Source organism: Plodia interpunctella, chromosome 3, assembly GCF_027563975.2.
Source record: "Plodia interpunctella isolate USDA-ARS_2022_Savannah chromosome 3, ilPloInte3.2, whole genome shotgun sequence".
NCBI lineage: Eukaryota > Metazoa > Arthropoda > Insecta > Lepidoptera > Pyralidae > Plodia > Plodia interpunctella.
Window position 1 is genome coordinate 10,638,279 of NC_071296.1, and position 12,494 is coordinate 10,650,772.

The following is a 12,494-nucleotide window of genomic DNA, read 5'->3' on the forward strand; positions in this document are numbered from 1 at the left end:
TAGCTCGACAGATTCATTTTCGTTCAGAAACACTATAAATAAAAAGAAACATCCTATTAGGCAGGCGGCACCATGGTGGCACGACAGCACACATTCGGATTCCGAATCTGAATTGGTAATTAAAACGCAGAAACCTGAATTTTCTTCGTCTATATAAACATATTGCCCTTCATCAACGACACAATATATAGCTATGGGTATGATCTCCCTGTCTGCATTGTATACCAAGTCCTCTTCAAGATGGCGGGACGGGTCGAACACATGGGAGATCTGGCAGAACTGCTGGTTGGCACCTTTCTTGTAGTGGTAGGTTTGTGATGTCATGGCTGGGTCACGCGGGTAGTATCTGTGGAAAAATTGTGTTTTGTGCACTATTTGATCAATAATAATAAATAATCAATAACAAGCTATGCTATGACGCCATTCAATAAAATATATTTACAATCCTACTACTAATAACATATATGTGTATGTATGTTAGTTATTCTTTCATACAAACTAGCAAAATCTACTGGATGGATTGTTATGAAATTTAATATGTTATGAAAATAACTAGGGTATTTCGCAGAAACCTGAATTTTCTTCGTCTATATAAACTGTTCACTAAGCCACGGACGTTCTAACTTTTTACGAGTGGAAAAATTAACATTCGGTTTGAGAACTTTTCTCGAGCCAGAATGATAAACCTAATGACATCATCGATCACTGATAAAGGCTGCTGTGGCTTTGTTTGTCACAAGACACAAGTATCTGTGAGTTGTGAAAGAGTCTGTGAGAGTGTGAAAGAAGACCACGTTACCGCAAACCAAACGTGTACGGCGGGCCGGCCTAAGACCTGGCAACATTTTTTTACAAGTCAAATCTGTCAATGTCAAAGTAGTTTCTTTCATCTTGGTGCCACTTTGTGAAGGTACATGTTTTTCCGTATAAAATCTGAAATAATCTGATTTAATTTTTATTATTTTTCTTTTATATATTATACAAAACGCTCGTGACTATTTGTTCAATTATTTAAATTGTTTATTTCAGATCACAATGGGGCGCCGGCCAGCTAGGTGGTAAGTTTACAACCAAATTGTTTAATACTGCCTTGAATTTATTTTTCACGAAAATAATGATTAATTTTATTATTTCAGTTATCGGTACTGTAAAAACAAACCGTACCCAAAGTCGCGGTTCTGTCGTGGTGTGCCAGATCCGAAGATCCGTATCTTCGATTTGGGAAAGAAGAAGGCTACAGTGGACGACTTTCCACTATGCGTGCACTTGGTGTCTGATGAGTACGAGCAACTGAGCTCTGAGGCGCTGGAAGCGGGCCGTATTTGCTGTAACAAATACCTGGTGAAGAACTGCGGCAAAGATCAGTTCCACATCCGCATAAGGCTGCATCCATTCCACGTCATCCGCATCAACAAAATGTTATCGTGCGCTGGGGCTGATAGGTGAGTCGCTAAAATTGATAATTTTGAGAAACTTATACAAGTATGTAGCCATTACACTGTCTGGCTACCTACTTGTAACTAAATGTATACTGCTCAAATTATTGTCATGTATTTACAATCACTTTTAGCAAAGTTATGTGTACAACCATGCAGTGATATAGATACAAGTACCACATTGCATGTTGATAAATACCTAATAATAAATTATGTTTATGAGTATTTCTTTATAACTTACCATCGTTAACTTACCATCGTACCTGGAATACCTCTCACAAAGAGCAGATGAACTTAAAGGCTATTGTGTGGGATTCGTTTTAGTTTACAGTATGCTGATTGAAGTTTGTTGCACAAAATCACATTAGAGTGATTTTGCACTTTCTTATCATGATCAACACAACAATTCATTGTGTTATTCAATTTGTCTCTTGTGACTCATGGTAAAACACATAATAACCTGTCATATAACTCAAAGCCCCATTTAGGCACATACTTCAAGCATTCATAAAGAAGTTGAAGCATAATTTAACCTAAAATATTCCTTAACAATATAGATTATTATCCATAATTCTGTAATATATAAATATCCATACTAATATTATAAAGTGAATAGAATTGTATTTTTGTTTATAATAAATAAAGTAAAAAACTACTGGGACAATTTTGATGAAATTTGGCACAGAAAACCTAGAGTAATATTGGCAACATTTTTATGGTTATAAAATAGGCAAATTAGGCAAAGCTGAAAGGATATTTGAATCAATTTATTGTACTAATATTATAAGTCGCTGATTTTAATAAAATTTGAAACAGATCGTAACTGCATGAAATATCTAGTTGATCTATAAAAATGATAAATTGTGATCATATCCATTCTTAGTTATGAATAAAAGAGAAGTTTTCAAATATAAGTGAAAGAGCAATTGAATGTGTCCAGGCTCCAGACGGGGATGCGAGGCGCGTTCGGCAAGCCGCAGGGCACGGTGGCGCGCGTGCACATCGGGCAACCCATCATGTCCGTGCGCTCCAGCGACCGCTGGAAGGCGCAGGTCATCGAAGCTCTCCGCCGTGCCAAGTTCAAGTTCCCTGGCCGTCAGAAGGTATGTACCATTCAAATTAACGATGACTTTTATGGATAAGAAATGCAATAGTTTGTAGAAGGTGACTAAGTTATAAGCACTAATTGTAATTACTTTAAGATCATTGGCATTCAACTTGGTTGGCGAATAAATAATATGAATATTGATAGAAATCAAGACTGAATAATTCACTATTGACTTATTTTGTGTGTTCTTAAACTCTTAGAAACTATGCAACAGATTTTGTTTTTTCCTACGGTATATGTGTATAAAGCAGGGGCAGGTCAATAGTTAAATACCAACATGTCATTTTCAAGGTAAAACGAATTAGTTGCTCATTCTTTAGAACGTAGCAAGCAATCAATATTAAGACTTCATTATTCCCACAGATCTATGTATCAAAGAAGTGGGGCTTCACGAAGTACGAGCGCGCGGAGTTCGAGAAGCTGCGGGGAGAGGGCCGCCTGGCCAACGACGGCTGCAACGTGCAGTATCGGCCGCAGCACGGGCCACTCGACGCCTGGCGCAAGGTGCAGTACGAGATACACAATGTATAGACACTACACAATAAACTGGATATTTTATAACGGTCTTTCATTGCTTCTTCTAAAATCCTTTGTCAAAATTGGTTCCTTAAGGACTGTTCCAAGAAAGGCACATCGGCGCCTGCCCTGGCACTAAATATAACTACGAAAAAGATTTTGAAACCATGCGAGGATGCTGATCTTCAATTCAAATTATTTATTCAGTAACTTTGGTATTATGGTAGCTAATACATTTGAATTAACACGTTAGGGTAATTTTTATCCTACAAGTACCTATAGCAATAATAAAAATCTAATAGTCAATGGCGTTTTAGAAAGTAGATGGAGCTGATGCCTAATAACGTATTTTTGTAATAATTACAAGAGCAACACCGCGAGACGCAGCTAGTATAGCCTAGTATCAGTAATGATAACAAAATGATGACTTGAAGATTTTAACTTGAGGTACACAATCATCAACTGAAATTGTAAATATGTACTTAATAAAATACCTGAAAATCGTTATATAAATTTTATTCAATATATTATTTCCAATATGTATCAAGATTTAAAAAATGAGTCAATAGATTTACAGCTCGGCATTTTATTCTTTTTCCTAGGCGACTCGTAAGATTTTCTTTTCCTCTTCACACTGTTACTAGTAAAGTAACCTGGAGTAGATTTCATATTCAACATCCTACTCAGCTTTTTTGCTTCGTGGAAATCTAAATGCTCTCCAAATTTCTCGACTGGCACTTTTTTGCCACATTCAGAGCATATTTCTGTAGGTATTGTGTCATCTATTCTAACAAGAAAACTTGCAATAGAAGATGCAGTTTCGTTCTTAGATTTTTCTACAGGTTTTTTGTCACTGGCCTCATTGCTTGTAACTAGTGATTGTTTCCTTTCTTTAATTTCATTACGAACATGTTGTCTCTCTTCTTCTCTTAGTCTAAGTGCTAAATGGTAATCAGAGTGAGTTTCTATCATATCTACTGTTATTGTTTTCTTACATTCAGGACATTCGAAAGTATCCAAAACACTATTGATTCCAGCTATGTCATTATCTTTTCCTTCTTGAGGGTTATTACTTGCATCTAGTAGATGATCTGGTTCCTCTTCACCCAAAAGAACAGCTGTATTTTCTTTTACAGCATTTGATGTTTTCAATAGTTCTCTGATGCTACTAACGCGATCTACATCTACTGGATCCTCTTCAAACAAAGCCATACTTTTGTTGATTTCATTATTTATTGTAGAATTAGAATAATTTGAGTCATTGCTATTCTCGCCACAGTTTACTAATTCACAAGTAGGAGTTATAGTATGTCTTATTTTACTTTCATCAGAATTATCTTCGATATAATTATTTTTTGTTGCAGTATTTAAAAATTTGGCAAAGAATGATTCTTGCTTGTTCAATGTTGACACTATAACAGACTCATTTTTAACAGTATTTGAAACATTGTCAGTTATTTTTGTAGTATTGGCTTCATTCGTAGGCTTTGTGGATGCCTGAAAGAATTTTTGGAAAATGTAATCCTTTCCATTACACAATTTGTTGGTCTTGCTATTGTCTGTTAGTATTTTACTGTCTCCTTGAACTGCAACTATTTTTTTCTTTTCTGACGTGTCCTTTGATGTTCCAGCACAAAAATAATCATTAATCCGTTTTATCTTTTTATTATCTGAAATGTCTTCAAACTTTCCCACACTTATACCTAAGAATTTAATTAAAGATTTCAGTTTTCTGTTAGGTTCTCCATCTGAAACAAAAAAAAACGTTATAATACCAAGCAAATGTCAATACTATACAAATTACCAATTATTTTATATATAGATCAGTTTATATTACATTCATGCTTTGTACACATAATATATAGGATGTATGATAAACTCGCAGATATAAATATAAAGATATTTGTTAAGATCACTTACCCTTAACTTTGACTCCCTCCATGCTGTCGAGAACCAATTCCAAAGCCTTACTGGAAAAAAGCTCTCCACAGAGTTCATCATCTGCAGCAAAATTGTACGATCTCGAACTCCCAGAGTCCCTGCCATCAGTCAGTTGTGTCGTGAAGCTGACCACCATCTGACGAGGGGTCCTATTGTTTTCTAGTGCGTCCTTCTCTAATCTATCTTCTATCTCATCACCCAAGTCCCGGAGCCACTTCTTTAAACTATCCAAGTCGGCGAGAGCCGATTTTCCTCTCAACTGTTTGCAGCAGCCAATACTTTTTGCATTGAACCGAGCTTGTACCGGTTCTAGATCGATGCCGCGCGCTATATTGTACAGCCAGGTGCTAAAATTAATTAAGAACTATTAACTACAATGCTAAAACTAAACTGAAATAATTTTAAATATTTACAGACATGTATCTGTAGCACGCAGTTTATTCTTTTAATACAATTTGTATTTTTTAAAGGTGTAGAAATGAGTAAATGGGATACACCAAATTGATTCCTTACCCATTTTTATCATCAAACTTGGCCTGCAGTTGTCTCTCTGTGAATTTCTGTAGCTCAGCCATTTTACTTATTTTCAGTGTTTCACAGACCATGTCTCCAAATTTTCCACCCAAATGTTTGACCTTCCTAAGTGATAGAGTCCTGTTAACATAAAAGGAATTTAGTTGTTAATGTACATTTGTTGAATGACTATAATACAAAGAAAAAATATACCTGTATAGAATGTTAATGGAGTGTTTAGGAAGAATAGTTTGTTTGTTTGGCTTGTTCATGCCGCAAACCAACTTGGCAAGGATTTTGTTATGAGCAATACCTGCTGAACACCTGTATCCTAAAATATAGAATTGAATTTATCATTGCACATAAAAAACACCAATTTCATTGCTATTTTGTATACTTTTATGCTGCCTGTATGACATATTAGTTTTATTCAGAATTTAATCCCAAGGGGGGTTGACGTCAGGCATGCGACCGGTAGTAAAACCACCGCCGAATTTTCAATATTCATCACAGCCCGTCGTCATCACAGCCCCAAACCCAACAGGAAACATGCAGAGATGAGAGTTTAATTCAGAACTTACCTGTTTCTTCATAAACAGCTGCTCTTATCTCACTGACAATCACAGCTCCCACGAGCAGCCTCTTTGCATGCTCGTAATCAAACTCAATGGAATCTGAGCCACAGTTGTGAACATCTTGTATAAATTCTTTCACATTGTCATAACCCAGAGCATATGTGTTGGGAATCATGTCTGTGTTGACAGTGTTTATATTTACAACTTTTAGTCTTTCCTCTACCTGAAATTGTTTATAACTTCCATTACAGGATTACATTTAATGTAGTTAGAACATTACATTGCGAGCTTCAAACCATATGGGCTTATGCAATTAAGAGTATTGCTTATAGGGTCCTATGAATTGATACCTTTGTAATACATATAGTAATAAACTGTTCACTATGGAATTTAAATGTCTAAACTTACATGACTGGTGATATCCAAATAAGCTTCATCAATGGACGCTCTCTCCAAAAGTGATGTGAACTTCTGTAAAACTTTAGCCACTTCTTTTCCAGCATCTCTGTACCTGAAGTATATGTTTTTATTGTGATGAATATTTTAAAATCTGATATACAGGAAGGACAATATGAAGGAGTTAGGTGTGGAAGCCAACAGGCTAGTTGCAGATGATTTTGATGATGGGACTTAGTAATAAATATGGTAAGGTATATAAAGACCTGACACAAGAGATATTTAGTAGTCTCTTGCCTAACCCTAAATCCTCACATAAATTTCTAAATAGCTACTCACTTCGAAATATCAGCTTTTCCTCTAGAACAGGGCACTGATGGCAATTGAATTTCTGGACATTTTTCCTTGGCTTCATCCCCTCGCATGTGTCTACTTACACCCATAGCTCGAGCCACATAGTTCACAGCTATTATTCTGCAATATAAAGTTGACATTTTTAGGTTACCACAATTACAAATTAATGTAAAGTGGATAAAAAGAATGTGTTTGGTACGAATAATTACCCTCCTCCTTTCCAAGGGTTGTATTGGACGACCGCTATAGGTTTACCACGTAATTCCGGGTTTTGTTTCTCTTCAACTTGGCAATAAAAACAGTCCATATCAATAAGCACAACTACTCTGTTTTCTTGTTCCATGATGAATTATTTGTATTGCTCACGTATGTAACACAAACCATGCAAAATTATACAAGATTTTGTTCATAATTTGACTTTGTTTTTAATTTAAATAGAATTAATAAAAAAATTAGCGCGAAAGAAACCGGGGGTATCTAGGAGAGAGACGACAAGTCGACAATGACAGCAAGAAATGACATTGATAATTGTGATTGTAGACAAAGAATCAATTTTATACAGCCATTACTAAATTTTAGGTTGAATCATTCAGCTATTATTATGGCTGAATGATTCATCCACAAACATGTTAGTTTATTTATTAAATAAATAAAAAATACTTTCAATATTAATTTCGCTAAAACTAAACCGGTTTTGGTAAAACATATCTAAGAACCACCAAAAAGTAAGCAGGAAGTTCACAAAAAATATCTGTTTCTCATCTATAGCCGTGAACACGTAATTTGGACGCATCTTCAGTTCTTGCTTTTAACTTTGATTATTGTTTTGTCATAAAAATCCGTCCATAGTGTTGTGATATTCAGCACGAAAAAAGAAATTGCACACCAAAAATAAAACCACAAAATGTAATATCAAATGAAATTAATGTACTTAATTAAAACCCATGGCCGTAAGTGTTGTTCCATTTTATATACTGCTCCAAATCATTTTGCGAGACACTCGGTCTCACTCTTTGTAAAGCGTTAATGAAGTCTTGCGCACATACAGGACGAACCTGGAACAAGTCAAAACAAAATTCTTAACCACACTAATGCTATAAATGTGCAAGTCTGTCTGTCACGCTTTCATTGGTTTCGTAAAAACAGACAAAAACAAATTTCTCTATCGAGGAATCCAACAGAATTTTCGCTCACTAGTTAGCGCCACTGGTCATGGTTGTGCTGTCAATATGGTTAACGGATTCGGAATACACTTTTGATATTTCATTGCAGTAAATGAAAGCACACTTTATACAAACTACGCAACATTCATGCATACGCGTATACACGCGACGATAGTGTGGAGCCGGTATAAAAAGTGCATGCTGTGCATGCAACACAAACTTTCAAATGTTCTATGGAAATTAATCTTTCATAAAACGAGCGCTTTAGTGGCGTATCCGCTCGCGTTAACGCTCATTCAGAAAGTTTATCTAGCTTCGTTTGGATAAAACCATAATAAATGATACCCCAAAACCACTATCTATTAATGAAAGAAGAACAGAAATCAGTCATATACCTTGTCTCTGTCGATGGTGGCAATCTGCGACAGCGGCACGGATCTCACGGGCGCCATGGCGGCCTCCGCGCACAGCGCCCGCACGTCCGCGCCGGAGTAGCCCGCGCTCAGCCGGCCCAGCGTCGACGTCTCTGCGGGGGACACCACGTGCTTCTCGCAAACCAGCAGATTCCTTATTATCTCTTCCCGGGCCTGAAATTCATCAATTGATATTATATCAATATAGTCAACATAGAAATCTGTTCAGTTTCCATGTTAATGCATTATTATGATAAGCATGATTTGGTGGCACACCCAGGATCTGCAAACCACGGACAAGTTCTTTTTACAATAAAAACTAGTGACAAAAAATATATGTTATATAAAAAAAAACTTATTTTCTAATACAACGACTAGTCATTATATACTCTTTGATTGTAATCACAATTTACTACACGGATTGTGGATTGTAGCCAATCACAGATTTTAGAACATAAGTGTAATGTTTTTATATCTGTGTGGCCAATATAGTAAACTGTAAAATACTTTTTAATGCAAAACTTTTTTTATTTTCGTTGATAAATAAAAAAAAACAGATGGAAATTTGACGGTAGTAATAACTGGCACCTAAAAACACTCACACTAGAATCTGGGAGAGGAATGTAAAGTCGCTTCACCAGCCGTCTCCTGGCAGCCTCATCCAGTTCCTGCGGGCGATTCGTTGCTCCTATTACCAGGATTCGATCTTCGTCTCCTAAAGAAATAAGAAATAAACAAAATGTATAACGTAGCATTAGTTTGTGATGAGTTTTAGTGTAATGGATGGGCTGAAAAGCTGATCATCAGGCTACCTTTTGCCGGCAATCACTTGTCTATACTATTATTATAAAGAGGTAAGTGTTTGTGAGTTTGGCGCGTAATCTCCGAAACTATCGAACCGATTTCAAAAATTCTTTTAGCATTAGAAAGGTACATATCCAAGATTACTATAGGCTATATTTTATCTCAAAACTCCCACGGGAGTGAAGCCTCGGGCAACATCTAGTATGAGATAAATTACTTTTGTTGCGCAGTTGATAACTGATAAGTGACAATAGTATTCCCAAACAGGTTTGAGTAAGACGTAATCTTCAAAAGGTTCAATAATAATTCTATTTTTTCAATGTTTGTTTCTACGCTGACACGAGGCTTCGCGGGGTCTCAGCACTAGCGACCGGGGAACACGCACAAGAGAGATATTATAAACAGATGTATGTGTAGTTGGTCTGTATGCTTACCAGTGGCAGCACCGTCGAACTGAACCAGAAACTCCGTCTTGATCCTTCTCGTGGCCTCATGTTCGCTGTCACTCCTCTGCGTCAACAGAGAATCTATCTCGTCTATAAATATCACCTGTAATAATATTATGATTTATTGATCACTTCACTGCCATATTTACACAACTGCTCAAAAAAGAAGTTATGTATTCAGTGTCCATATTTGTAGGTATCTACTCAGTTTCTTTATTCCAGGTGCCAGAATTCACAAGGAAATCTTTTGTTAACACAGAAAATTTAGCTGAAAGTTGCACAAGAGGACAGAGGGTATTTTATATACCACGGAAAGTGCGGAAACGGAAGTGAGGAGCGGAGGCACTCACGGCGGGCTGGCGCGCGCGCGCGACGGCGAACAGCGCGCGCACCATCTTCTCGCCGTCGCCGAGCCACTTGGACGTCAGCGACGACGCCGAGATGCTGAAGAACGTCGCCTTGCACTGTGCCGCCACGCATTTTCCTGTACACCACAAATATGGTCTAAAGCCTTGATGGGCTAGTGATTAAGGGGCTCACTGTGAACCAAAAGATCCAGATTCGAAGTCTCTGTATGTCATGTGAGTTTATAAAACCTTTTATAACAGTTTGTCTCGATTGTAAGGACATACTCATCATTCTTATTATTTATTTATTCTTTTATATATATTTTTGGGCATAGATTTACATGAAATGAAATCTTTAAAATAGATTCTCAAATACTTTTTAATGGTCTACAACTACAATCATATTCAAATTTGACTTCTGGCCATTTTCTAAAGTCGAAACTAGACATTTCAGAATAAAAGTAGCTTTAATAGCAGCAGATTTTACCAATTAAAGTCTTGCCAGTGCCAGGAGGCCCAAACAGCAGAATGCCTTTGGGAGGCCTCCTTAGTCCAGTGAAAATGTCCGGGCGTAACAGTGGCCACACCACAGCTTCTTGGATCACTGACTTGGCCATCTGCAATCCAGCTATATCTTCCCAACCTGAAATAAAAATATGAACGTTTTAGTTAGAAACTATAGTTAACTTGTTGCTACAAAACATTTCTCTCATCTGAGCATTTCCTTGTTCTCAGCCATTAAGGAGCCGGGACCTAAAGTTTATTTTCTTATATTTCTATTTCTGCTTTTTCTTTTTCACTTCAGCATCCTCAGATGTTAAACCATTGGCATGCATAAATATCCTCTTCAACTATATTAAGCCTTCAGTTCTTTTTTAAGATTCATTAGATATATAATTTGCTAGCTAGTCAAAAAAATTACTAAAAAAGATAAACACAGCTGTTGTAGTTAAGGATAAACAAGTGTAGAATTCTACAAACCTACTGGTGATCCTTTGTCAATAATTTCACTTTCAATTAATTCAATCATCTTAGGGTCAATGTGCTTGAGCCTCTCATCTATTACTTTGGATGGACTCGCCTCTTGCTTATCCCTGTTGAAAGAAAGTTTATTCAATATTTGTATTCAGAATACCAGTTCTTATTGAAGTTTATGATATTAAATAATATAACTTACTGTGCTCCAAGCATTGGTGACACAAACTTAGCCTGTGCCTTTCTTGAAGCTCCCAAGGTCCTTCTAGCTGCAGGATTTGATGCCAACAGTGTCTCTCTGGCAGTTTTGAATGTAATCTTTGCCACATTTTGTTTATGTGACTTCTCCTCATCCTCTTCTTTAGTTAAATAATTTTCTGAGTTGATCATTGGCTCAGGTGCCGGTTGATTACTCGTTATAGACCTCGTCCTCCCAAATTTGGGTTTGAAAATAGGTTTCTCATTAGATGTCCCTTCCGAATTCGCATAATCAGAACCAAATGTTTTTATATATGTGGATGTGGAACTTTCAGGAGTTGAGGCCTTTCGTAAATTAGCTTGTGGTAATAAACCTAGATCACATTTGCATCCTTCTGTAAACTGTTGATATTCTACTTTGGGGCCTTGACACTGAGAGCATGGAGGCAAACTTTGTTCAAATATAGCTATTGGATCTATACATTTTCTGCAACCAACCAATTTAATTTTATTACTAGTTTGAAACTTAAAATATCCGGAAAAATCATAGTATCAATACTTACTCCAAGGAACTTTTCCAGGTCCTCACATTACTGATGTCCCTATTTTTTATCAGTCCATTGACTGACCCTAGTAGAATATCTGAAGCTACGGCACCTTTATCAAAAAACTCTTGATTCGTGCGCCAGACATCGCGAAGTAAAATATTTGATGTAATGTTGGAAGCACTGTAATCAAAACCATAGATTAGATTTTACAAAAATATTAATAAAAAGCTTTATTTAAACAATATGTACCTTTGAAGGGATAGTTTATACTGCTGCAAAGAGGACTTATTAACAACAGATAAATGTTTTGCACTACTAGCTTCGGGTATGTAACCATCTAATTGACCTGATTCAAACATTTTTTGGCAACAGGTTGCCATTAAAAATTACTTGATTTGATTCTCATCACACACAAACAAGTTCACACAACAATAAAATAATTTGCCGTCCCATCCATCGCGCGCTCTTTTTTTATGGTTGCCACTGTCACAACTGTCAGTGATTATTATTTCCGGCTGGCGTTATGTCAAAAACCGGACATAAAAGTAAGCGCACACGCACAACGACAATGAACACTAACACTACGTGCATTTGTCCACCGCCGCCGTCACCGTCACGTCACCGAGAACGAGATGACGGCGCCGAAGTAGCGATACATACATTTACTTAGCCGCGTGTCCACCGCACATCTGTCACCCGAGCGCAGTCATCCCGGCCGCCGAAATTGCGAATAGATCGGCGTGACCGCTAGAACGTGGCTC

At 36.9% G+C, this 12,494-nt stretch overlaps 3 protein-coding genes across 3 annotated transcripts; 1 reads left to right on the plus strand and 2 right to left on the minus strand.

Annotated features, from left to right (window-relative positions):
- The first annotated feature begins 790 nt into the window (after positions 1-790).
- RpL10 (Ribosomal protein L10) lies at positions 791-3,105 on the plus strand. The gene is made up of 5 exons (XM_053769040.2): positions 791-910; positions 1,030-1,058; positions 1,137-1,442; positions 2,377-2,539; positions 2,908-3,105. The coding sequence occupies exons 2-5, from the start codon at positions 1,036-1,038 to the stop codon at positions 3,073-3,075; spliced, it is 660 nt and encodes a 219-aa protein (XP_053625015.1). The 5' UTR covers positions 791-910; positions 1,030-1,035; the 3' UTR covers positions 3,076-3,105.
- Positions 3,106-3,560: 455 nt separating this feature from the next.
- PolH (DNA polymerase eta) lies at positions 3,561-7,344 on the minus strand. The gene is made up of 8 exons (XM_053769037.2): positions 7,049-7,344; positions 6,825-6,959; positions 6,498-6,600; positions 6,096-6,312; positions 5,728-5,845; positions 5,515-5,655; positions 4,981-5,348; positions 3,561-4,808 (listed from the first exon to the last, which is right to left on the minus strand). Exons 1-8 carry the CDS (start codon positions 7,180-7,182, stop codon positions 3,604-3,606), a joined length of 2,421 nt encoding a protein of 806 aa, XP_053625012.1. The 5' UTR covers positions 7,183-7,344; the 3' UTR covers positions 3,561-3,603.
- A 400-nt stretch (positions 7,345-7,744) lies between these two features.
- Positions 7,745-12,228, minus strand: LOC128683658 (fidgetin-like protein 1). The gene is made up of 10 exons (XM_053769507.2): positions 11,983-12,228; positions 11,749-11,913; positions 11,190-11,672; positions 10,994-11,106; positions 10,500-10,655; positions 10,016-10,149; positions 9,654-9,768; positions 9,018-9,130; positions 8,398-8,589; positions 7,745-7,894 (listed from the first exon to the last, which is right to left on the minus strand). Exons 1-10 carry the CDS (start codon positions 12,111-12,113, stop codon positions 7,775-7,777), a joined length of 1,722 nt encoding a protein of 573 aa, XP_053625482.1. The 5' UTR covers positions 12,114-12,228; the 3' UTR covers positions 7,745-7,774.
- Positions 12,229-12,494: the final 266 nt, after the last annotated feature.

Coding starts and splice junctions, on each gene's coding strand:
- RpL10 (XM_053769040.2), top strand. CDS start 1,036: ATGGGGCGCCGGCCAGCTAGGTG. Junction 1,059..1,136: donor GGGCGCCGGCCAGCTAGGTG/GTAAGTTTACAA, acceptor TTATTATTTCAG/TTATCGGTACTGTAAAAACA. Junction 2,540..2,907: donor AGTTCCCTGGCCGTCAGAAG/GTATGTACCATT, acceptor TTATTCCCACAG/ATCTATGTATCAAAGAAGTG.
- PolH (XM_053769037.2), bottom strand. CDS start 7,182: ATGGAACAAGAAAACAGAGTAGTTGTGCTTATTGATATGGACTGTTTT. Junction 5,349..5,514: donor AAGTTTGATGATAAAAATGG/GTAAGGAATCAA, acceptor AATTAATTTTAG/CACCTGGCTGTACAATATAG. Junction 4,809..4,980: donor GGAGGGAGTCAAAGTTAAGG/GTAAGTGATCTT, acceptor TTTTTGTTTCAG/ATGGAGAACCTAACAGAAAA.
- LOC128683658 (XM_053769507.2), bottom strand. CDS start 12,113: ATGGCAACCTGTTGCCAAAAAATGTTTGAATCAGGTCAATTAGATGGT. Junction 11,107..11,189: donor TCACCAATGCTTGGAGCACA/GTAAGTTATATT, acceptor TTCTTTCAACAG/GGATAAGCAAGAGGCGAGTC. Junction 9,769..10,015: donor CGCGCGCGCGCCAGCCCGCC/GTGAGTGCCTCC, acceptor ATATTATTACAG/GTGATATTTATAGACGAGAT.